The following is a 27547-nucleotide window of genomic DNA, read 5'->3' as shown; positions in this document are numbered from 1 at the left end:
ACCTATAATTTTACTACTTATTTTCAATTTTATAGTTTCAAATTGTCAGAAAAAAAGGGCTTTTGAGGATGAGTAATTTTGGAAAAAAAAAAAAAATTATACTGTGTGCATTGGCTGGGTATTATGCAGTAGAACTCCCACAAATTGATTTCATTCTATGATACAGATCATTTCTTGCCACAGCGCTACACATGCTCTATGCCAGATAGCATGTAACTATTTTTTACATAATATTCAGGATGTAGGAACATTTTCAGACCGAGGCTGGATTGTGTTGAGTCCTACTTTTTAATTATTCAACTTATTTTAATTCATAATTAATAAGGCATTTCCTGGTACATCATGTCGTTTGTTTTCTAATTAATTTTTTTGTTATATCACTCATAATTTGGCCTTTTTAATAGATTCATATGCCTAGTCACAACAACTTGTTTTAAAGCTTCGATAACCGATCGAGATATTCTTAATTGGCATACAAAATGACTTTTGGAAACTTAATACAAGATATTTAATGCGATACCAATAGCGTACTTCGATGAGCGATGAACATTCTAGGCAGATTAAACAGATGTCGATAAGTAGGTGTGGACATTCCTTAAGCTGATTTGTATTTATTAATCGCTTTAAAATGTTCATTAACAGTTTATTTTAATAGCATTTAACAGTTGTTAAATCCCCTCTATTAATGGGCATATCCATTGAGACACGAAGCGACGTATGTGGAACATTTTAAATACTTAATACCTCTACATTTTTCACTAGTCACTATTAGTATGTCCATTTTCCTACGGGCTTAAAAGCAAACATTTGATTAAATGTTGCAGCTGCTGAGTAGAATTTACGAAAACACATTACTCGTCATAAATTACAACAAAAACTTAACGAAAACCCATTAGGGCTGCCGAATCTGACGCGGGGCTTGTTAACGGATAATTTGGGAGCAGCGGACCTCCGTCATAGACAAAACAAACAGCTGCCCGGACGGCAATTTGTGCATTTCTCTAAATGGCCGAGCACAAATTACACCTTATTATAAGCTTGTTTGCTTTACGACGGTACCCCTTCAATTATTTTTTTTCGTGATCGATAATGTGGAGAGCGCAGTGAAGAAATTACATAGCGCTCGCGAGCGCGGCGCCTCCACCTTCCTGCGGCCACCGGCAGCGCTGAGCACACGCAGCGGAAGAGAGTCAGATCGATAACGCAACCGCGTCGCCACGCATCGTTTTGTAATTAACCGCGTGCAATTAGGCTTCGACCGCTCCGCGTCGACTTCCACGCGGCCATTAAACGTTGCTGGAAAAAGCGGGCTTGCGAATAGCGATCGTGCGGCGCGCTCGCGCATTGTCGCCGGTTTTTGCGCTGCCGGTAATGAGGCGGGCTCATCACGAGCAGCCGGCTGTCATCTCGTACACGTCCCGGACCACCACGCGGCCGCGGTCCGGTTAACATTCCAATAATTTACCGCTTTATCCGGCGGTTGGTGAATCTCGTTAGCTGCTCGCCCGTCTAGAGGTCACTTTTGTTTGTTTTGTATTAATGATGCCGCGTGAGAGAGGCCGGGGGCGCGCCGGCGCCGGGCGGTTCTGGCGCCATGCGCCGAAATGGGTCAAAAATATTTCATTTATTGAACACTGAATACTAGTCGAGTGCGTGTTTGTGGTAATTGAGTTATTCGTACGACCCGAGGTGTGGGTTACCAGAGGTCCGTCCAAATTGGAGAGCGTAACGCGATGCTTTTAGGCGCTGTGCAAATAGAGAGGCAAAGCGGGCCATGTGAGTTCTTTATCCGGAGTGTCGAGGGGCTGCAGCGGAGGGCCAAATGAGAAGCGCAAACACGAGGGCTGGGCGGTGCGTTTGAGCCGCCAGCCCGCGGAGTTAACACCTGCCGCCATGCCTGTCCTTGTGTAGCTCTATGTGTTACAAAGGGGATTTGAGTCAGCAACCTTCTTAATTTTCCCACCTGAGCGTGGATGTAAATTGGTGGGTATATAGCACTTGGATACATAACACATTTAGTCAGCAGGTGGGGAAGAGACTGTTAAGTCAATTTTTGTTATCCATCTGCACGTTTCCAATTAGCATTTATTATCACTAAGTTTTAATTATAGGTTTTAATTACGTGATTGATAAGAGACCGATTACTTCAGAGATCTCAAAAGTCCTTCGTTTACCCTCTTGACACAGTAACATGTTTTCCTCTTGCTCTACTCTCGATAACCGGTACAAAAATAAAGCAAAATGTTTCAAAACTTGACATGTCCCATCTGTAGCTGAGCGTGTTCAGAGATAATACTTAACCCTCAATAATCGTAGTACAAACAAACATTGGTTAAAATAGAGTAGGTTATTTATTTTTTCAAACCCGTAATATGACAAATGGTCGGGGCGCGTCGGCGCGGGCGCGGATCGCTCGCGTGTCGTCGCGCGGACCTCCCGCCATTTTAAAAACAAACACACAACACAAAAACTCGTTATTTATTTTCGTGTTATCCGATGGGAAGGGCGCGCCCGAATTCGCCGGAAAAAATTATAAGTTATAATTAAAAACGTCTGAGTCTGATGCAGAAGTATAAACGTTGCGCGTCATCGCGGCTCTACCACCGGCAGCGTCCACGTGTAGTCGCATGCTCGGTGATGAAATCTTAATGATTGCTTCTCCGATGCTTAATGAGATAAAATTCGTAATCTCTTCTATGAATTCATATCACGAGAGTTATGCTCGTCCGGCGCTTGTTTTAACAGAAATACCGATTAATTGATTCGATCTGTGTCGTAATTAAAATGGGTGATTAGGGCGCGGGGACCGGCGCCGGCGCCTCAAAGCGTCGCCGGCAACATTCCTTTTGTTTTACCACGGGTCGTTTGTCGCCTGCGCGCTGCGTGGGCTCGCGCCGTCCCGCTCAGCGGCGGCGCGCGGCGGCGGGTGCGAGCGGGACGGGCGCGGGCGCCGACCGCCTGCCGCGCGCCGGCCGCCTGCCGCGCGCCCCGCCCAGCGCACGCAGCACTAATAATCAGATTATGACAGCCGTCTTCCACCGCACCATATCGACTCCACTCGTCACTCCTCCGACCCTGACAGCCCTCTCTGGCACCAACACTTCGCGATGTACGCTCAAGATATGCGCGGATCGCCCCATACTCAGATCCTAGACCGCGGACGCTGTCAGTATTGAATTATTAAGCAGCAGGTGGTAGCTACGTCCTCATCGGATATGAATTTGACTTATAAAGTCTATTCGTAGCACTATAAAACTGCAGGCCGTAAAAATAATAAAGAAATATGATCACGAAATGACTCTACAATTGATAGAAACTGTTATTTCTACGAAACGAGTTGTTTGTACAAATTAACGTTGATTGAAAACGTTTATAGTAATGATGGCTTCGATGAAACGGTGAAAATTTTGTCGTGGATGAAAAAGCGTAACGTCATTTAATGTAATGGTTAATTCCGGCGCAGGGAGCGACAGGACCTGGAATCCGAAGCACGCGCCGAGGAGTCGCCGGATCATATCGCAATATCTCCAGGGAACGAACCAATGATTTGTCAAGGGAATTCGGATGACGCGCCATCCATCGCGGTCATCAAGGGCGCTGACTTAACAGGAATCTGAAGGCGAGCAGCGATGTATCTCGATCAACGCGTGAAGGCTTAAATCGTCGATTTGGGAGTTGAGTGATGAGCGAAACCGCGCAGTCATCGCGGACTCCCGCGCCTCGGCTCAGCCTAAAACAATCGACGAGCGGGGAAAAAAACAAACACGAACGTAATAATTCGTATTAGAGATAAAAAAAATGTGCGTCTCTGTATCGTGGTCGGGGCACGATTCGTTTTTTGCCTGGTATCCGCATCCCTGATGATAATTTCTCATTAGGTTATAACATTTTTGTCTGTGGAATCGTCGTAAATTCCACGGATATTTTACGGAAGAAAGTGGCCGTTGTAGACGTTTTGTTTTTATGGCGCCAACGAGGAGCTCGGGTTAGATCGGTATCGGGATACAAGCGTTTAACATGTTACGTGGAACTCGGGAATTATTCTCACGGATGGGCCTTAACAAATTGTAATGTGAGCGAATCAGACAGCTCGGGATTAAAGGAATGGTAAAACTAAAACATATTTCGCATTTGTGAGCTAATTTTATGTGAAGGCGAGATATTAAAATCCCTTTAGCAAAGATCTTATCGCTAATTACATCGAGTCAAAATTATTTTATTTACAATATCATCATAAAGGTATCATAACATCAAATAACTTAGAACAAGTGCGATAGTAGAGATGTTTTTAAGAAAATCCAAAAAATCAGGATTCTTCTTTATCAGTAAGTGCAGCGGTACCTTTTTAACCTCACACCCACAAGTACAAAGTCCAAATTACCAGCGTAACCCGATCCTAGGGCGCTACCGACTGCAAGCGCTGCCCAGTGGGGCGCGATGCCATCGCGCGACACGAAGGCATCCAAATCTACGTGCTCATATTGCTTATTGCTCTTGAATTTGACGGGTGTCTGTTTCCTGTTGGAAATTTTATACAGGATGGTTTAAAACGAGATTTTCCTTATCCCATCTTACCAAGTGAATTAATTTGGGATCAATAAATGACATTATCGATGTGGTTAAAGCTCCCTTTCTGTACAAAAACTTAAAAATAGAGTTATAACTATAAACCTTCAAAGTCAGTCTGTTTTAAAATATGGGTACCCAATATATCCATGTTTTCGTTGCTCAGCGACCAGAGCAGTGCAAAGGTGGTGGATTAAATTCCCTCCGGAAGCAATAGATTTTTTCAAGTTTTAAAAATAATTTGTCACAAAATATTTTAGCAATTTTGTATTGAACAACTTTGTTGATCATCTCGCTGTATACCGACAGCAACCAAGTGGGTGCAGAGTAAAGTCTACGTCACTCTACGTGCTCATAGAGCGGCCCGTCATTACGGCTGCGCCCGCGTCGTCAATCATCAGCGCCGTAAACGCGCGCACAATGCCCACAAAAAACATGGCCGTCCGTGAATTTGTCATATTTCACGCAGCTTTTGTAAGGATTGTGTTATGCGGTAGCTGTCACTGTCAAAGAGTTTGTTTTGGTTTAGTGTCATTAAATTTGATACGCTTTTCACAAATACATATTGTGATAGCTCAAGTTCAACCTTTGACATTGTTGTTGACCTGACGAATGTTTGGACAAAATATAGAAAGTTGATTAATTCTGCATTCTATAGTTTGGTAAAAAAATCAAGAACTACGAGTATTAATTTAATACCAACTGACAGTTTGAGCTAGTATTATTCACAGCTAGCTAATTCTAGACTGTGAAACTGGACTGATGAGTGTCATTTCAGCTCCCCTTTTTCATAGACACCGTCTGCAAATCGTATTTCATGCTCAACATAATTGGTACAAGTGAACCGTTCCCGACAGAGGGCGATAAGATCAGTCCCCGCGTCTCGTTACGGGCTATGTAAATGTGCGCCGGCGCCGGCCTATCGCCGATCGAGCCCACAATGTCCGAGATCATAACATTTTTCCTGAATTTAAATTCAATGGGACCGTACCGCTCCCATTTTATGTCTTTCAGGATTATTGAATCATTGTCTTACTTTAAAAAGTGGAATTTCACGGATTTAAAATATCACAATGAGGATATTACTCCAGTCAATAATTGCTCCCCAAAGCACCCCAAGGCTCTTATCCTAATGGAATAATAGAGTTATAAAACTATAATTATCATTTTCATTATGATCAGTTGATCAATATTTCTGCCTCGAGGCACAACAGCTACACCTCTATTACCACATCTGCTTAACATTGATCATTATGTCTTAATTGAACCATGACCTCCAGTTTTAATAGCAAATATGTAATTATTTCTTCAAGGTGCTTTGCCTGTGCTTTTAAGTCTCTATTTGAGGAATAGGCTAAAGACAAGGAGCGAAGTCTTCACAGTTCCAAGAAGCTGACACCCACTTGCTTTACATTCTAATCCCTTAAAGCAGGGTTTCTCAAACAGGGGTACGCGTACCCCTAGGGGTACGCCATTCGAGGGCAAGGGGTACGCGACAACATTTACGTAATGGCGGCTCTATAACTGGAAGGCGCGCATGACCGACATGCATAGCGGCGCGCGCGCGACTGACTGAATTCGTAGCTCGCTCGCTCTCGCGCGACTCGCGCGCCCCGCCGCCCTCCCCCGCCGTTTACGAGTACTTACACTGTACTCCGTTTTTGATTCATTTGTTTTACTTTAATGTGTGAGCATATGCGCTTTTTTCGTTGACAGTAAAATAAAAACAAAGTACTTTCAATACATTCACGCGGTTAGCTAGTTTTCAAAATGAATGAGTGGTTAAAAACTGGGTCATTACGCAGAAAATGTCCAAGTAATACATCCAGTTCGCAACCTGCACAAAGTACATTTACTCCAACTGCGTCTACTTCTGCTGAAAGTTCAGTTTTAAACGAAAATCCTGCGACATCGAGAGAACAAGAAAACACAACATCATCGACAAAAAAAAGGAAATATGACGAAGATTATCTGAAAATTGGATTTACGTGCAAAGAAGAATCTCAGTACCCAGAGCCACAGTGTGTAATATGTTCAGAAGTTCTCGCAAATAGCGTGATGAAGCCATCATTGCTGCGAAGACATTTGGAAACAAAACATCCGCAGTATGTAGACAAACCTATAGATTTTTTTGTTCGAAAAAAGAAAGAGTTGGATTCTTCGAAAAAGACTATGAAAACCGTTTTGGCTACTAACTCTGAATATTTACGTGCGTCTTTCCTTGTGGCATATAAAATTGCAAAGACTGGCAAGCCATACAATATTGCTGAAGAGTTGATTTTACCAGCAGCTAAAGATATGGTCAGTTGTGTATTGGGAGATAAATTTTCGAAATTGTTGGATAAAATACCACTTTCAAATGATACAGTTGCACGTCGCATTCATGAAATGGCACATGATGTTGAACATCAACTCGCGCAACGATTACAAAATAATTATTACGCGATTCAAGTTGATGAATCAACAGATATTAGTGGATTACCGAATTTACTTGGGTTTATTAGATATGTGTATAAAAATAAATGTGAAGAAGATTTTTTATTTTGTAAGACCTTGGAGTCTACTACGAAAGGAGAAGATATTTTTAACACTATTCATGATTTTATTGAAAAACATGGCATTGATTGGACAAAGTGCGTTGGCATATCCACTGACGGTGCAAAGGCCATGACAGGAAGGATATCTGGACTAATATCCAGGATTAAAAATCTCGCTCCTGAAGTCAAAAGTGTGCATTGTGCGTTGCACAGAGAAGCATTGGCGAGCAAGAAAATACCTGATGATTTAAAAACAGCGCTTTCAGAGGTCGTCAAAATAATCAATTACATAAAAGCGCGACCGCTAAATTCAAGACTTTTCGCATTATTATGCCGAGACATGGGTAGTGAACATGTTTCACTATTGCTACACTGTGAAGTTCGCTGGTTATCAAAAGGCAAGATATTAGCTCGGTTTGTTGAACTTCGTCACGAAATCTATATATTTTTGAAAGACAGTGACTTCAACCTTAAATTCCGATTTGAAGATGAAACATGGCTTGAAAGAGTAACTTATTTAGCTGACATTTTTTCTTGTCTCAATGAGACGAATGCTTCTATGCAAGGATCCACGTGCACTGTATTCACTGTGCACGACAAAATAAACGCACTTATAAAAAAAATAGAATTTTGGAAAACCTGCTTGAGATCAAATATCTTTGAATGTTTTCCTCTTTTGCATGAATTTATCACAACGAACGCCTTATCCGTGGATTCCGAAACGAAGGCTGAAATCGTTCTGCATCTTTCTCAGCTCTCCGACGAACTGAAAAGGTATTTTCCGGATATTGATAATGCTCAAGATGGCTGGATTCGTAACCCGTTTGCGGTTACGAACGAGAGCATAATATCTAGTTTGACTATCAAGCAACAGGAGTCATTAATAGAAATGTCCGCGGATGAAACTCTTCAAGCTGATTTCAAAACGTTGCCTTTGATAGATTTTTGGGCAGCTAGACAGTCAGAGTATTGCGAACTCTCACGCAAAGCGGTGAATTTCCTTTTACCCTTTGCTACAACATACTTATGTGAGAGTGGATTTTCACACCTGGTCATGATAAAAACTAAGTACAGAAATCGACTTGATGCCGAGTCAGAATTAAGGTTAAAATTGACCAAAATTACACCTACAATTGAATCCCTTTGCAACAAGAAACAAGCACATCCATCACATTAATATTAAAAATACATTTCTTTTGGCACTATGTTTCTTACCTTTTATTTCAAATAAAAACCTTATTTTCTTCAATAGTCAATTTTATTATTTCCTTGGGGGGGGGGGGGGGGGGGAGGCAATTAATGAGTTAGGGGTACGCTGTCACCTGGAAATTTTAACAGGGGTACGTGGTGCCAGAAGTTTGAGAAACCCTGCCTTAAAGTATAGTGACGTGTGACAGTCGCCAGCGAGCCACCCAGTCGTGCGGCGATAGCATCGCGCAGTATCGCCGCATCTCACGAGCCGCTACCGAAAAGATAACCCCGCGCGGGCGCACGAGGATGACGCACGATTCCTCAATAAAAACGTCGCCTACGAGACACCCAACTCGGGATCGTTTCGAGAAACGAGAGCGAGAACGTTTTGAATACCAACTGCGTATTTTAGGGTGCGATAAACGCAGCTTTGACGAAATTGTAGAGTCAAACTGGCAGTGCCATTCCCATCAATTGAGGACTCTGATACCCAAAAGCGGTGTAATTACTCACGAAAAGCACGATTTGCTGTCTGAGAAGACCTTACTATTTTGATTGGCAATCTGCAGTGCAAAGCGCTGCTCTAGCATGAAGTCACGCAGCTAATCGCTGTGGGAAAAACTGTCTGAAAGTAATCGAGAGTAACATTGTTTGACCGGAATAAAAAGCTTGTCAAAACACTCGAAATGCGTTGTAAAAGTAACAGGCACCGTCGTAAAACACACACGATGACACCGACAATGCGACTAGCGGCTGACGCCCACTGTCATGATTAAACAAGAGTCGGGAATTAGCGAAGGCGAGTGACGAGGCGACATCAAAACACAATTCCGTGAAATATGTAACAGCGGTTCAATGTCAATAGTACGTCGCGCGTCGTGTCGCAACGCCCAGTAATTGCGCGCTTGATGGCGGCGCGTTTGATCCCGACACATTACAAGCCAGCCTTGGCGCGATTCTCTGTTGGCAGGACTCTGAAGGGAGCGAATAGCGGATATAATTCTGGAACTAAATACAAAAATATAATGTCGTAGTTCCTAATTCAAATCGATTCAAGGGGTTTAAAGACTTATGTAAAGAAGCTTTTACAATCAGAACTTGACTCACAAGATATTGATCATGATATTGTCATGCAATCGATATAAATTTTATTGATACGCGAAAATCTGCTGTAGTTAAAATGTTTATTTTGCTAATGCTTCAAAACCAAAGTAACAGCAAATATGCTTTACACACATTACAGCCTACAAGGTCAGAAAAAACATTAGTATCGGAACCGTTTATTAAAGGCCGTAATCGTGTTTCTATTTGCTGTCAATCAATTTCCTCATACGAATTGCATGCTAAAACATGTTCACCTCAAGGACAATCGAATTGGCTGACATTTTGTCTGCGGATACTTTGATAAAGATCTATTCTTGCTGATAGCATCTTGTATACTTTATGTATGTATTTCTATATGCAATGGAACCAATGCGGAACATAGATGAGCGTGCTATGAAATCTGGATGAGATTCGCCGAAGTTTTGTTCCTTGAACCACACATTCAGTATTAATATCAATTAACACACACTGGCTTAATTGTGAATCGGGCGGCTCGCGTGCGGCGGCGCCTTTGTCAGCTCGCTGCGTGCGCGCAACTCTTATTCGCAGTACTCTCCATCGCGCTTCTTCGAAAAGCTTCCTAAAATACTGGCGCCATTCACTCACGCGTCATGCTACGCGATCATGATCCCTCCTGCCTCATCGTAAGACTCCATTTGTCTCCACGACACCCTCCCTGCTTCTAGGTACTGCGGCATCACGCTAGCGGGAGCGGAGATCCTGTGCTTGATTGATTGTTGCTTGTTCGTAGTTAGTTCGCTATTACAAATGGCATTCGCGTATGTTCTTCTCACATGATGAATGAAACCGACTACTGGAAAAGTGTTATTTAAAGGTCATAACTTTGTTTAGGTTTGAGTGGGTATATCGTCGATAAATATTCAAAAGATGATAATGAAATGACGGCATGTCAACAGGGAACACCATAAAGATACAAAGGGAATCGCTGAGCCGTCGCTTTATGGGTCTAGCCGAGGTAACGGCGCCGAACAAATAAAAATATGATGTATTAAAATTAAACAGCTACTATCTACACGATCGCTACTATCCAAGATAAAAATCACCGCTTTTCAGGTGATCATCAATTCTTTGCTTAAATCGGAGCTTTGACAGGATTATAATTAGAAACCGTCGGTCCTTGCGGGTGTTTTAATGTCACTAGCCGGTCCCATACTGCGCTCGCATTTCATTAACTCCAGCGTTAAAAAATTGTGAGTTCTCATAAAGCGGTGATTTATGCGGGCCGGGAGCTAACGAGCGGCCACCGACTCGGCGCGGGCGCATCCCTGCCCGCCCCGCGCAATAAAACGATACCTACTACATTTTGGTGCACTTTTGTTTTAGCTCTGAATCATTTTGATTGTAAAACAATAACTATTTTAGATCGTATCTTAACTCAACATGTCTGTAAGATACATCCAAAAAATCTTAATAACAAAATTATGTGGTCCAAAACATTACAGACCTCTTAGGTCCCTATTGGGAATCATGTTCACAAATTAAATATTTTAGTTAGTCGATTTTTCTTTAAAATTACTAAAAATACTTATACGAGTAACTTATTCTACATGATGCTGTTTAAAATTCTCTCAACTTTTTTTACACACAGAAACATAAGGTTTGTTGTTGTTAATAAAGTGCTCTATTAGATAATTTTCAAATCACAATCAGTTAATCCACTTATGTATAAAACATTACATTTACAATTATAGCTATTGTAAATGTTCTAGCGAACATTCAGGAAAGTCTATTACCTAATTAAGCTCCAATTTGTAAGCATATTCTGAAAAATAAATAATTTACTATTATCGTTGCTCTCTGTGTGGTTAACGCATAATAGGCTTTTAGATGAGACGGTGGATAGTCGGTGGTGGTCTCGCTAGAGTGTGCATGTCTTTTGTTAGGTCTTAGGCAAATGACATTTCTTGAGTTTTCTTAGGATTGCTATAGTCTGGTCTGTGAGCACGTAGAATTTTGTCCAATGACCCCAAGCTAACTCACAGACCGGCCGGGCTTTAGTATACAATATACATAATGTTACATTTCCAGATAGAAAATACGTTGGAAACCTTAAAGAGTTACTTACCACCAGTAACAAAAACTTAGTATTACATAAACTCCCCTTATTAAGTAAGTAGTCACTATAGCAATTTCTCCAGATGTTTTCCAACTCTACAATTTCGAAGGTACAATTTCTTAAAAACTTAAGATTAATATTTTCAGTTGTAATACGCTGTTACGGCCAGCAGTTACGGTTCATCCAGTGTCTAAGTAGCTCAGTTGGAAGAGCAGTCGCTCGGCAAGCGGAAAGTCGTGGGTTCAATTCCCGCCTTAGGCAGTTCAATTTTTCAAGTTATTTATAATTTTCTAATTCGTTTGAGATGCAACTCTTAACGCTAAAAATTAAATAACTAGTTAAATGTTTTCAGTGTCTCTACAATTTCTTAATTATTCGTACTTCCTACAATTATCACTACAATTATCTACAAGTATCTCTACAATTTCCTTATATTCTAAACCAAATTACATCTCAGACTCGTACCCTTGCGTCATCATTTTATTGGTTGTCCCTAACAAGCATACTCTCGTCCCCGAACCGTGGTCACCGCTCGCGCCGCAATCGCACGCACTGTCAACCGGATTACCGCGCGTTTGTCGGCCACGCGATTTAAGACCGCGCCCGGCGCCGGCGCTTCGAAATAAAATTGCCCTTTTCATGTCCACATGCAAATTATTTTACAATTGGACACGGGTTGACGAGATGTTATCATTGTCTCCGAATATGTAACGGGATCGTTGGTTTGATGTTTTAGGCGTTTAAATTAAAAGGAAACATGGCGTTACATTTTCATAAAATATGTTTGACACTTTTCAAATTACAGAACATGCTAGATATTAATATAATACCACATCGAGCACCGTTATGGTAATTTTGAATAATAACGCAGTTACTATCTAAATACGTCGTTAACTTTCAATTACTCTACACCGTCTTGCTCAAACTTAACCGTTTGCAGGAAATAAAAAAGCTTTTTAACCGTCATATATTACCTGTGCTAAATAAATCATTAATTATTGGGACCGGTTGGGCAATAAGTTTGATTTTTAATCGAGCGGTGACTTCTGGTTGTTTCAGCAATTGGTTCATTGGCAAAGGCGCCGACTGGGTGATTAAAAATTTCCAATTTCCGCACGGCACCGGGGCCGCTGTAAATTCGGCGCGGATCGTAGCGCGCGCATAAACATGTCGCGCAGGTGCGCGCGCCGCGGGCGTGCTTTGTCGCTGTCCCCCGCCGCCCTATTGCGTAACAGTCGGTACCTTTGCTGATTTATCGCTAATTGACAAGTGACAAAAGACAAGTGAATAAATTAGGAACATCTAGGTACTACCCGCCGATAAAGGATATGCAATTACAATGAGCATCATTGCCTAATTATGCTTTATAACCTTTCCTTTTTATTTGGCAGAACTAAAATTGTATTTGGATCTTAAATACCTACTCTTACCTATAGGTCATAGTCACAGAAGCAGATTAAAAATAAGCTTGAAAGGTAATTGGTACAAATGTTATGTAGAGTCGGGTTACGTTTAAGTTTTTTCGTCATCAAAATAGATCAGTGCCAATAAAAACAAAGTTGTAATAAATCTTGATAGCTGATGAAGGTCAGTTCAGTTTATTTTTTATTTGCACCTTTCTTAACTGGTGAATCCCAAGTTTATGTGTTTTTTTGCTTTTTGCCACCTGCAGTCGGTGGGCAAAAACGTCGCAAGATCACATTTTTTACTGCAATCGTTATGATTGAAGGTCTGTCGCTGATTTTAAACAAAGGGCGACAGATAGACGGTGCCATCAATATGCTAATACGTGTAGCATCTCGAGACGATCCCAGTTTTTTGTGGCGACCAAATTGGTTTATTTGTTTTGTTACAAACATATTTCTTTATGAGTGCTGTTTGTTTAGTGTGCGGGGGCGAGCATATGGAGTGCTCGGTTTTTGTTAATCCCTATGTGTGGTTAGGAAATATTTAATAGACTTTTTCTCATCATATTTTTTAAATATTTGATAGAACATTTTGACTATGTTCTTAGTAGATTAAAATATAACATTTGATTATGATGAAAGGAAATACCTACATCGGTATCGTATTCTTGGTTTGTAGTACATCTATTTGTTCTCTATCGCTCGTGTTCATAGACCAGTCCCGCCCTTAAGTAATATGTACCACAGTGACACACTCATAGTTGCTGATTCACGCACACATCTTAACAGCCCACTTAAGAGGAACAATGATGTGTCGACTGGATCAATTTGTGCTTGCGCAATAATGTCATGGGCAACTCTTCTATGGGCAACACCATAATAGCTAGAAAATAAGACATTTACGTGAGTGGGAGCGAGAGAAAAAGTAGCCAAACAAATGCAGCGCGTGCGTTCTAGAACCAAGATCACTATAGTTACGACAATCGCATGCTAAGTCCTCATTTGCTCCAAGAGTCGTGTTATAAAAACGCACATCAATTGCTCCGAGCTCGTTACGATATCGTAAAACCTCATAGTTATTTGCCATAGTTACTTATTCGTGATGATATTGTGAGCATTATGCTCAAAGAAATAATTATGTCGTAATAATTATTACTGTTCGTGCAAGCCACCGTATCGGCATGTAGGGCGAGTCAAGATAATTGATTGTTTATTGATAAAGCTTTTTACTGTATCATCGACTTTATTTTCTTCAAGTGCCTTTATTATTTATGTTTATAAAACATACTCCTGTTGTAAAAAATAATGATCCACAGTGACGCAACAGTGCGATTCTCACGGCCCGCTCTCACAGCCGGAGTGAACATTTTGACACTTCCAGGTGTCCGATTTTTTACCCTCCCGGACAATAGAGCGCGAGTGTTTACCCAGGCCCACATCTGGGAGATGAAAAAACTGGCCGGACCTCTCGTGTGAGCGCTAATGAGCAGCTCACTCGACCTCGGGATTACAGTGTTTACACAACCAGTTACTGCCCCACTGGTAGAAGCCTGCAACAGATGCAGGAACAACGGCCGCACTGTCCCGCAGCCCCAACATTGAACTTCAAACCGATAAAAAGGCCATGAATTAGCAGTAAAGATAACCGAGGGGTAGGTTAGTGCCGCACTCGACACACATTAAACCGTGACGAGTAACACTCGAATTTGTTGTCCCTAAACTTCGAGTAAACAGTGTAAAATCGAGTCATTAGAAGAAAGTTAGAAGCTATGTTCAAACTATTAATGGCTCAAAACTTTCACTCATTTACGTTAATGGTCTTAATTATTGATTAAATTGTATTAATTAGTTTGGGACAGCTAATTTACACATATTTCACAATTAGCTAATGCACTGGTGAGTTCACACGGGCCGCGTCCCGCACAAAAACGCGAACTCGCCGTATCAAAAATTCGAGTGCGGATGTCAGGGCGGATGTGGCGGTTTCTTTCCGAGCAGTTAGCGCCTCCGTGCGGCAATTGGCGAGTTGTTACCGATTTACGACCCACTCTAAAGTTTATCCACCGCGATTCTGGTGGTCCCATTGTGTGCCCAAAGCTAGGCTCAGTTGTCTCAGGAGACCTTTTATGGAGCCGGGTTTACGATGCTCGTTTCGATTCCGTTAAAAAGATTCGGAGGTTTTATGATTGAATAAAATTTACTAAATCAGTTGGGGATAGTGTAATTTAGATAATGGACCGGTGGCGGGCGGTTTCGCATATATTGCGCGGCTGCGCGAGTATCGTCACCTCTTTGTCGGCGCGCGGCTCTCAAACGGGCCGATAAGTGGACGCGGCGTGATAAGAGCCGTCTCCAACGGTAGCCGAGTGGACGGATTTGTCAATGTACAGTCAACACGAGAAGATGTCGTGAAAGTATTGAAAGCACACATCTGTGTTTGCCGATGTGTTTGCCCTCTACTCTGACAATCCGTAAACATTGCTGTCGATGTACGGGGACAGGATCTTCTTGTAAGCCTGTCACATCGGGCAAAACTATTCGTAAACATCCGATAAAAAATACTTGAACGTTTGCACACTTTTATAAGCGTTTTTCTTCGAAAAGGGTCTGCTAAATATACTTCCTGTCTCAGCTGAGGATATGACGGCTTTGAAAGTTCAAATATTCCTTGCAACTACTCGTAACATGGTTAATTAGCTAATATGTTCTGCAGTTTTACCAAATTAATTACTCAATATTATCTAACAAAATAGCGAACAATTTTACTGTATTGACTTTACTTTAGGTATTTTATGGGCTACAAACATAATTGAACATAGTCCATTAAACCTTAACTTGCTGAAAGGGTAATTAAGAAAAAAGTATTTTAATTTTATTGATGCAAAAAGTGCTTATTCTGCTGTCGCTACCTCAGATCTCACGTAAGGCAGTAGCCGGCATCGTAAAGTTTAAATGGGGCTAATTTAGCTGGTTGTTAATTGAGCCGATGCGCGTTATCAGCGGGCGCATTAAGACTCTGCGCCCGCGCACTGATAGGCGCGTATGACGGATCGGACGCGCCGCTGCTATCGCCTGGTATGTTGTGACTAAAAATCGTAGCAAAGCAGGTCTCTAGCTGTAGAAAACTTTAATTTAAAACTTACAAATATACAACGTAAAATAAAACAAGTGTTAAAAGCTCTACATTAATATAGAAACAATAGTTTATTACATAAACTAGCTTTTGCCCGCGGCTTCACCAGCGTGAAATTTCGTTTGTCACAAATCGTCATAAATTGTAGCCTGTATGTTATTCTGGGTTATAAACAATGATACTGTAAAGTTTCATCAAAATCCGTTCAGTAGTTTGTGCTTGAAAATGAAAATGAGTAACAAAAATCCAGACATCCAAATTCTCGCATTTATAATATTAGTAGGATACTCTGGGATAGTGCATCACCACACATAATTCCAACTAATATTATAAATGCGAAAGTAACTCTGTCTGTCTGTCTGTCTGTTACGCTTTCCCGCTTAAACCTCGCAACCGATTTCGATGAAATTTGGCAGGGACATAGTTTGAGTCCCGGGAATGGACATAGGATAGTTTTTATCCCGGTTTTTGAAACAGGGACGCGCGCGATAAAGTTTTTCTGTGACAGACAAAATTCCACGCGGGCGAAGCCGCGGGCAGAAAGCTAGTATAGAAATAAATCAAGTCCATAGTTGGAAATTTCCTCACTTGCCGACTTAGTAATCAAATACCATGCTGTTCAAGGCAAAATACACATTAATATGCAAAATAACGAGCCCAAAATACAGTGTGAAGTAATTACTAAATAATGTTAAGTAGGTAGCAGTAACTTCGTAAGTAAAAAGCGAGTGCGTAAGTGGTTCAGTTCTTTGCATTAATTTTATAACAGTGTGCCAAAACTTTAATGTGAATGTCGGTAAATCCGGAATTCGTTTTCGAAATTCCCGACTCCATGTTGGTTCCCAAGTTAAAAGATTGGAACGATCGGTATTTATGAGGTGGGCAGTGGTCTACTACGGTGGCCACCCTGGTGATAAGGTGGCGCCACTTGTATCGTAAGGCTATCGGGGGCCGCGGGTGCCAAAAGCCTCTCGTTCGGTAACACTTTTACTCCTATCACCCGTTTTTACAATCTCGATAAAATTTAGGATTGTTGGTGGACACTACAATGTTGTTGAAAGCAGAAGTCACTCTTCCTCTTCAATTGAATTATCCAATAGATCTGGCAGTAATATGTGTTTTCCGTATTCAGGAGAATTAATTAGTTATTACTTATGGCAATATTAAATCAGTAATTTTGGATTTGTCTAAATTGTTTGAGGAATATATCAATTTAATTTATTGTGTGTTTCTTAACGATCTCTTTTTGTGTTACGTCAAGTTAACAATTTGCATACTTAGTCTCAACCTGCTTCATCTATTTTTACTGTGATACCACCGAGGTACAAGACACCATTTTAGCTTCTAAACGCTCCCGAATACGGACATAAAATTAACTTTATCAAAAGCCATTCTATTGTCCCTCCGCGGGGACATCACACGTTGGTAGCTGTAATTTTATTATCGCCTTCTTTGTTTGAAGGGATTTGTCCTTTTTCATCAAAAAACCCATGTTAGATTACAAACAAATGCACTTTGTATCGGAACGACTTTTTTGTAGCCACAAAAAGAGATCCTTAATTTAATTTACAACCTACACTTAATTTTATATTACTGTTACGGTGTAATCTTCGTGTAATAACAGGTTATTTGTGCAACAGTTCTGTTGGTTTAACTTGATATTTTAGAATTTTATTACGCGACAAATAAATATAATTTGCGGGCTATTATTTTGTCGTTAACGTTTCAAACGTAACGGTTGGTTTTTAAAAGGAAAGCTAAACAATTTACCATCAGTCACCAAAAAATTATTCGAACATAAAAATATTTTATACTTTATTTATTTGTCAAATGTTAAGTTTTTATGCAACGGAACTCTACCACTGCTTCAAGCAAGACAATATAATGCCTGCCCACTCTAATTTCTGTTTAGTAAAAATGACTGATGAGAATGCCATATGGCATTAGGTTCGACTTTTGTACTATATCATGTTAATGCAATAAAGTTTAAATAAATAAATGTGAGCTGTGCTGCTTCTGTCGAGGTTATGAGCACTGAAAACTTTGAACCCATTTTTAAGTAAGTACACCTTCCAGCAAAGTCCATAATGTAACTTATCTTTCCAGGCGCATGTTCCCATCCCTGCGCGTGTCTCTCGGAGGTCTGGACCCTCGTGAAGAGTACTGCGTGCTCCTCGAGCTTTCCCTCGTAGGGCGCCGCCGCTGGCGGTGGGCGGGAGGTGCCTGGGCGGCCGCCGGTGGCGCCGAGCCCCAGTCGCCCAGGAGACTAATGCTGCACCCCGACTCGCCCGCCCCTGGACACCATTGGACTGCCAACCCAGTCTCGTTCAGCAAACTGAAGCTGACGAACAATACTATGGATGCGCAGGGTCATGTAAGTATCTTATTTAATACTAGCTTTCCGCCCGCGGCTTCGCCCGCGTGGAATTTTTTTTTTTCGGTTTCTTATACATAATAACCTATGGCACTCAGAAAAATGTGGCTTTCTATTGGTGAAAGAATTTTTAAAATCGGTTCAGTAGATCCCGAGATTACCTCTTACAATTTAACAATTAAACAGACACACAAACTTTACCTCTTTATAATATTAGTAAGTATAGATTAGACTAGATGTGTACTATTGGAATTGTTGAAACATAAGTTATATGTTTGACTGAATCTAATTGAGAAAGGGAAGCTTTAGTTCAGGGTTTAATTAAAAGTTAGAGAATATGTAGGTAATGTAGAGTCAATTGGTTTGTGAAGGGTTATTCAGAAAACTTATGGAATTCGCTACTCGTGTGGTCGAAGCTTTACCATAAAAAAGACTATACGTTTACTGACATTACGAAAAGGCAAACAAGGCAATAAACGTCATAAACGCAGCCATATTCCAATTTGTTTTAGTATAGCTGATGTAATATCTTAACAAGTAACATTTTGAAATCATCACATGCCAATACAAGAACGGGGCCTCGCACATCTAACATATCAGCCAAGCACGAGCGGCTATGATTTGCAGCTATGGTATGCCGGAATGCGGCGTGTAATTACGGATTATCGCACGGTGTAATTATCGACGTTCTCAAAAATGTGACTCACGCAGCTATCGGTGAACATTGTTGCCAAAATCACTTTCACATAGTTTCTTGATTGTACAAGCCATTTTTACCACAAAACTTTATCTTGGAAACTAAGACAAATGCCAATTTAGTAGTAGCAGCTACTTTCTTATTGAAACGTTAGCTTTGTAAATTCGTTCCAGATATTAAACAACCAACAAAGCAACTATGTATACAGCTAATAGATATTATAAATGCATTATGAATAGTCTTCAATTTAAAGTCAAGCCAGTCGTGACTATGTTGAATACTACCTACATACTTTCGATGGAAACGCCTCCCAAACAACGACTTCCCCACGAAAATTAAAGAGTACCGTTCCCTCGACTTTGCGTCTTATAGTGTTGAGCTTACAGTTCAATTAACGCTAACAGTCTCTTGCTTTGTGCTGGTTTAACTTAAAAAATATAGTTACGAGTTTGATTTGAATCGTGAGTTGAACTTTAAAGAAGCCGATATAAGGTTGAGATCACAACGCGGGCGGCGTTGTTTAATATGCGCCGCAGGAGTCTCGGAGCACAAAGGCGTCTATAAGTATTTCGTCACTGGAACAAATACGCTGAAAGGCATTGTGTGAAGGCTGCGACGCGGCAAGTAACTGTACTCCTTTATACTCTGGTGTGTTTGGACAAGGCGGTTGACGCCTCGTGAGTGATAGCCTGGTCTAGGCTTTATGTCCACGCCGTAGGTACCTGCATCTCCTTGTTTGTAGAAACGCGGCCGTAGCGACGGAAAGCACACAGAAAGTCATAAAAATGACGCTTCAAGTTTATTCTCTCCTTTTTATCCACGAGTTCTTTTATACGGTCATACGTGTGTGCACTATTAATTACCATTTTTTCCTCTATTTCTGAGTGGTTATCTCACTTACTTACATGGTAATCAAATTAAGCACAACAGATGCTTTGTTGGAATCTTATTTATAATTATTCATAATAGATATCTGTTACAGTTCGTAACATTATGCCACATACGATTACATTAATTCATATCAGAGTAAGCAGCTATTTTAATGATTCAAAGCAGTACACCTGTGACGACATATCGTTTATCTATCACAACAAACTACGTTTATGGCTATCAGACATGTTACAAAAGTAGCATGGGTTTATTATGACGGGCGGCAAAAAAGCTGCGCACGCATCGATGCACTTTGGGCCGCGCGGGCGCAGCGGGCAGCGACTGTGTGCACCCAGCCTTACAACAGCTACCGGCAACGCCGATATTCGCACGGAGCCGTATCCCATCGATTGTTGTGCACTTCAGATTATACACCTACATAAAAAGCCTATTCAACCTTTTTCACCCCTTTTGTCCAATTTTTTAACTTACCCCCGTATTTTCGGGAATATCTCCTCTAATTAAGAAACGGATTAGAGGACGCTCTCAAAATAAAAGGCAATTACAGTGAAAGGATTAGGGAATGTCTTTGTCGATTTGTAAGTGAGAAGTCGCTTTGTGTTATCTAAGGGCTCGGTTACAAGATATCCCAACTTCACGTAATAGCATTTTATGTTTCCTTTGAGATACAGCGGGACTATGAGGCGTGTGATATTTGTACAAGACACAAACCAGTCTACATTGCTACATACCAGGGTCTCATACTGCACAATTTTTCGCTCATCCCGCACTCGTAGCTTTGTAAAAATGCCTTTATTGCTGGGCCCATTCCGATCTAAAACAAATACACCAATCTTCAAAATATCTGCATTAAAAAAAACGTTTACCAGGTATACTTTAAAGACGTTAAACACATGTAAACTATTATAAAAACACATGCATGTTATCAAGCGGACAATCGTCGTGTTCGGTTGACTTTGACATCAAGGGACGGGGTGTTTTGCGGAGGCGTTTTGTACCCTTCCTTATCAAACATGATCTTTGTCACGCTGGCTATGCTGCATTCTACTAATTACAGAGATACAATCAAAATCTAAAATAGCATAATTAAAAATGAAAAAATAAATTATTTAATTGGTTAACTCGTTGAACTCTTTTGTATGGAAAAAGTTGAAGATCCAATTTCACTTAATATTTTTGTTTAAAATGTGGTTATTTAGGCGAAAATTACTTATTTATTTGCATTATTATTATTATCATAATCAGAAACTATTTAGCAGATAGAAAAAAATAAATCAATTTACCTACTTTCTTTTTTGTATGAAAATGTAAGCTGGTAATATAAAAATTGAGTCACAGACATTTAAAAATATACGAGTATTTATTATCTTTATAGCTATATTTATTTTTAAAAACTAACAGCACAGACACAGATTAAAGAATCGCACTTATAAGTTATCGTAATTTTAATAAGTAAATCCTGCATAAAGCAGAGTTCAACAGGAAAAGTCCAACCGATTGTGAACATGTACAACGAGTTTGTCGTTTATAAATTAACAGACAGTGTGAAAAGCTCAGCTTCTGCACACACCTGCAGCTTTTGTTAAAATGATCGCACAAAAACAAATGAGGTCACGAATGGTCCTAATCTAACCTTCAATCGAATTTGATTGAGGATGCATCAGCTTGATGGACGAGCTTCCGAACGCGGTGATGCCTTTACATCGTCTTTACATTGTCCGACTGTCAGGCTGTCTATGTCATACGCACATCGGGAACTAGCCGACCACTTTATTCGATCGGAATTATATCTCTTGGGAATCTATGTTTATGAGAAATAAAAAGTGGCCCGAACAATGCCTATTCCCACGCACACGAATCGTTGATTTCGAATCTAAGATTTGTGTGGTAAAAATTCGGTGTTGTCAACTTTTACTATGTTAAAACGTTGCTTTCTGGAAATTACGCGGAATTAGTATTAAGCAATTGTTTTTAATTTTGCAACATTATATGTACGGGCGTTTTAAAAGCAGTGGGAAACGAAAGGTCCTCGATTAAATACCACCTAAGACAGGCAGATTTCAAGTGAAACACCACGATCAATACAAGATAAAATCAACCAACATAAACATTCATTCAATAATTTACTTTAGTTGGATGATCAGATTTAAATCTTATCACACAAGAATTCTAATCATCCGGATAAGCAATTATAAGCCAATAAGTGGAGCCTCGTCTTAAATCTTTGTATTCGGACTAATTCCGAGATAATTAGCTTTCAACTTACTTAACCGTTAAGAGTTTAATTAGTTAAATAGGAACAATATAGGCCTGGCGCCAGTCCCTTTATGCAGAGAACGAAACAAGCGTAGAAGTGTAAAATAAACTACCTCTATGAAAATACAAGAAATGTAGTTTTTCATTTGGACAGTCGCAATGTTCATTTCATGCTTCGCTAGGACAAGCGAAGGGAGAGCTTGCGAGCGCTTTTAAATACATATTTAGATTTGTATGTTTTTTCTTTATATTTTAAAAAAATACCCATACTTATCTAACTTTTTCACTAGGACTAAAAATAACTAGATTGATATTATGGTCCTATGATCAAACAGAAAAAAAAAAGAAAACGAGAAGTAAAATTAAAAATTCATAAAATTCATTTATTTTTGCAAATAGGCTTTTAAAAAGCGCTTTTACACGTCCCAATATTAACCCTACCACTGCTTCGGTCGGTCATCGGTCGGTTCAGTCTTAGATATAAGAATAGGGGTTAATTTTTCTGATTGTCTTACTAATTTCTAATTTAAACCTTCACTATGTTTGATTTACTGGGTTACAATACTTACAATAGTGACTGTTATAATCGTGATGATAAAATCGATCAAAATTAATCAGCAATACTACTTTTCCTTAATTTACCACTAACAGAGCGTCATTGTTTTGGTATTTCGAAACTTATCATTGAACAGTTCCTATGTTTTTTTGGATCGGCGCGCATCTCTTGTAGCTTTCAGCAAAAAGCTCGTCTAGACAAGCTCTCCGCTCCACAGACGAGTGTCACCGCGTCACGTGTTTGCGGAGCTGCTGAATGTCGCTTTTTAGTACGCCATTATGTTTGTGTGAAAGATATTTTTGGTATTGTGTTACGGGTTAGGGTTTTATGGTTTCGCAAGTGGTTTGTTTTGTTTGAACAACATAATTGTGGAGATGATGATGAGTAATCGTTTTGGATTGTAGGGCATAATTTTAGTTTATTTGAAACTTTGTGCACACTTTGTGCTTTACTTGAAACATTAGCATTTGTATCCACATACAATATATCTGTTCGTCTAATCAAAATCAAATCAAATTAAATCAAATCAAAAATGTTTACATTCAATTTTGAATTTTTTGGCACTTAAGAACTGTGAACAATGGTTGAAGCAAGTAATTTATTATTACCTAGCTCTATGTTAAATAAATAGTTATTACAGCTGCATAGCATGATAAAGATACAATTAAAACTATAAATACAAATTATTTGTTATTAAAACCGCATTTTTACTGGCAGTCTTATTTATTTATATTGGAACTTTACGTCCCATAAGTGTCATAAAAAGCGTACATTAAACAGAAGTAAAACAGTAACCCTTTAGTCTGAAGTGGGTGCGCAGACGCAGGTAGTTCGAGTGCGGGATAAGCCTGCCGCCGACGCGACACAGATTACAACTTTTTACACGTTTTACAAAAGCGCTTTTTAGCACGTTTTTTGCACTTGCGTTTTTGGTCGAACGAAAGTTAGGAGAAAGGAAAGTCAATTTGTACTTAGGTTTCTATTTAAATTTGTTAATACTGTTGTTTACCATTAATTTTTGACTCGGGTTTAAAAACAGGTGTGTTGTAAGGGGTGAAAGAGGACTGTTGATTTTTGGAAAAAGTGTTGCAGATTTATAAAATACGGTTCTAAATAGAATAATTCCTGGAACTTATTTTTATTCACATTTTCTACTTTTGTCTTGTGAATTTGAAAACAATTTTGAGGAAATAGGTTCAACAAAAATCAATTTCAGGTTTTTATGTGGAATCAGAGTTGTATTTGTAGTCATAAGTCAGACAGCGACAGTCAGACTGCAAAATTGGAGTTACAAAGTTTACATTAGAGCTAGATAAAGTTCTTATATTAAAACATTGTTTGGCTTGATAAATGATGGCAACCTACTTGAGTTAAATCTTACTAGTTATTTCGTTACATCTTATACGATAGTGTTTCCAGTAAAGTTAAACTTCTCTCCTTTGTTCCAGATGGTCCTAACATCGATGCACAAATACAGGCCGCGGGTGCTGGTGGTGCGAGCTAGAGACGCGGCCGCATTGGCGTGGGGCGCGCCGCACGCAGCCTTCTCCTTCGCGGAGACGGAGTTCATTGCCGTCACTGCTTACCAGGTTTGTTGGATTGACTTTTTAATTTTGATTTTTTAATTTATTTGCCTAATAAGTATAGGTTGATTTAAAAAAAACACCTTTACTTTCTCGGATATATTCTAATTAACAAATAAAGGTGTTTTCCCTTAGAGTAATTTTCATAATTATTTATTTAGATCTTCAGGGCAATATTAGTTCACTTTTACGCATGAAAAATGCAGATTAAGTTTTGTGAATATCTTGACAACAAAACTTTGAACTGAAATTAACGTTAACTACAAACTAATAACATGTGGTTTAAATTAAATCTCTGAAATATTACGATACTACGAATACAAGTAATTCACGTGCGATAGCGTTTCACCATACGAAAATTTGGTTTTAAGCGGCAAATCATAAAACACCAATGGCGATACATAAAGAGATACAATATTGTGGTAACTTGACACTATTAAACCGAATAAAAACAGCCACACACCGTACGATCTAAGGTTAGCAGATCATAATCTAGCACGGGGGATGCCAATATAAAAATTGTATCACACCTCGTCTTCCACGAAATCCTTGTACATTTCCCAGAACATGCGGCTATTCGCACTTATGGTCGATTTTTTTCGGTCCACTGAAGGCGCCAATGCTTTTACGCGTGTACTACGGGTAGTGGCAAAAAACGCGCCGGCGACGCTCGGCTCAAGTGGTCATTGTGTAAGCACTCTTTCAAAACAAAAGTAGTTAATTTGGAGGTTTCGAACGGTCCCTTTGCCTACAAACAGGCATTGTCTGAAGCATCGGCATCGCTTGATGTGCGAGAACCCGTGAATTCGGAAAACAGTTATTCCTATTGAAATGATAAGAAGTATGAGTAAGCTTTGACGACTACTGGACCAGATACGGTGTAAGTGCGGCTTGTTTTGAAAGTACAATGAGGAATAGTGAAATGTATAGCTGTCAATGTCTGTTATCTTAGCCATTTGTAATTGTGAAAATATGTAGCTACTTAAAGCTCCGTGTGATTGCAACCCGTAAGCTTTCGTTTTAAACACATGGTAATAAAGAAAAAAAAAACTGTATAAACCATTTTATTATGCATATTAAGATTGGAAGGCATATAAAAGAATAAATAAGTAAATTATAGGTCTGTAATTACATGCTTTCAAAAGGCTTTATTAAGGCGGATTCGGGTCGGGACTCGGGGTATAACAGTATGCTGTGGTGGCGAAATAACGAGCTCTAATACCTAATTCAATTGATCAATCGCTGAAAGCCCTCCTGCTGTTTGTTTTCCGACAGTAAAACGTTTACTTTTAGTGGTCAGCGAGCGTACGGACTGTAATCCACCCTCTGCAATTAGCTGCACCGGCCCCTTTGAGCGCGGCGGCTCAGATGTTGACTGCAGCGAGGCGCGAACGTTTTCTCGCGTCCATTACAATTACGCCGATCGGTAGCTTTGTGGGATTAGCCCGGGATTGTCCGGCTAACGGGACAGGCCCCGGACAAAGCCCGGCGGCGTATCATTGCGCATTATCCATCGCCGGGCGACCGCTCGCCGGCCGTCCCATTGTTACGAATTACCGACGAATTACATATTCGCTTTCACAAACGCCGACTTTATTATTCGAGAGCGTAACTAGGTGGCACGCTAGCACAACTGAAAGTACACAAAACGTCTCACCGCAACAAAAAATAAATCAATACTCGAAGTGATCATAAACCTGTCATCGCTGTTTGTTATTCTCTCCCCCGATAATTTTCGTGTCCGCCAGATAAATAAGGCGAATTTACTCAGACCCTAATTACACAATCCTAAAAAACTGGCGACAGTCGCCAATATGTGGAATAGTCACGCAAAAAGTAAAAGCGACGGCAAGTTTGCGGCATGACGTCACGGGCGACAGGGCGGGCGGGGGCGGCGCCGGGCGCTAGCCGCCGTCCAAATGTGTGTTTTAGTCATCTAATAACAGGCTTTTAGCACTCTTCGCTATCTCGGCGGATTGCCGTGTTATCTGGTGGCGCTGAGCAAACGGCACCCGCCGGCGCCGCCTTATCACGCCATGTAAACAATCGTTTACAAGTGACTTTGCGTATCGCTGCGGGACTATTTGCGGTCGAAATTTCGCCAGATAGTGCAGTTCGGGATCGCTCGCGTTAGCTTGAAAAAAGTAGACGTGTTTAAGTTTGGGCGCCACTCTCAATTAGGTAACAAATGTCGCATGGCTTGGAGACGTCGTCGTCACTTACTATGGTGGAGAAATGTTTGTAGTGTCAGGTTTCGAGGGCGGAGGGCGCCGCGCCGCGCCGCGCCGGGCGGGCGGTGGCTCCGGCGCATCCAAAACGCTAATTGGCCTGTCGCCAGCCACCGGCACCACATGTGCGACAATTATCCCTTACAAGCTATTAGCTACACGGGCGATGTATGCGGAAACGGATGTTTAAATTGCATTCTCGAAACGAGATAAGAATTCTCCGTCCGTGTCATACGAAATCTACATGTAACGGATGAATTAATTTTTGAAGGTGGTCGACTTTTTGCTTACGGGATTTTTCATTTTTTTCGTTCAAAAAAGAGCACAGTTTACTTATGAAATAATTACAGTAATTATATTTTTCCCTTACAATATAATTACGTAAGTAGGTAGGTAAATATCCAGACTCTTGAATTCAATATTTATTTATTTTTTCTTTGTCCACAGAACGACCGCATCACCAAATTAAAAATCGACAACAACCCTTTCGCAAAAGGCTTCCGAGCATGCGGCCAGTCCAAATGCAAACGAAAGAACACCGACTCTAGCGGCGATAATGGAGAGTCATCCAGCACAGAGTCGACTGAGGCCAAACGGCCCTGTTCCGACGCTGCCTCCTCCTGCTCCGAAGAGGGCAGTCTACGGTCGACGTCACCACGGTCTCCTCCCTTAGCAGAGTCGCCTGCACCTCTGGTAGCGCCGCCAGAAAACCTCACCCCACCTCCAGGGCCGTTCTATCCTCCAGAGTTGTCGTACCTAGGTCCGTTGCATATGTCTATGCCCCTAGGCATGTGGCCTAGTCCGTCAATGTCCATGCCTGGTGGGTTCGCGTGGGGTCCCGCGCTGCCGCCGCCCCCGCCGCGCGCCCCTTCTCCCCCCGCCGCGGCCCCAGCGCCTTGCCGCCGCCTAAAAAGCTTCACAATCAGTGCCCTCCTTGGTGAAGGCTAA

The 27547-nt window shown here is 40.7% G+C and overlaps 1 protein-coding gene across 1 annotated transcript in view; it reads left to right on the top strand.

Moving 5' to 3' along the window:
* The window catches only part of LOC135072164 (T-box transcription factor TBX6-like), a 38086-nt gene extending 10539 nt beyond the window's left edge, over positions 1-27547 (top strand). The window contains exons 3-5 of the mRNA XM_063966119.1: positions 18121-18388; positions 24237-24377; positions 27047-27547. Of these exons, the coding sequence (XP_063822189.1) occupies positions 18121-18388; positions 24237-24377; positions 27047-27547 (910 nt within the window). The remainder of the gene's footprint in view (positions 1-18120; positions 18389-24236; positions 24378-27046) is intronic.

The sequence above is a fragment of the Ostrinia nubilalis genome, chromosome 5, assembly GCF_963855985.1.
Source record: "Ostrinia nubilalis chromosome 5, ilOstNubi1.1, whole genome shotgun sequence".
NCBI lineage: Eukaryota > Metazoa > Arthropoda > Insecta > Lepidoptera > Crambidae > Ostrinia > Ostrinia nubilalis.
This window is presented reverse-complemented; position numbering and strand designations above follow the sequence as displayed.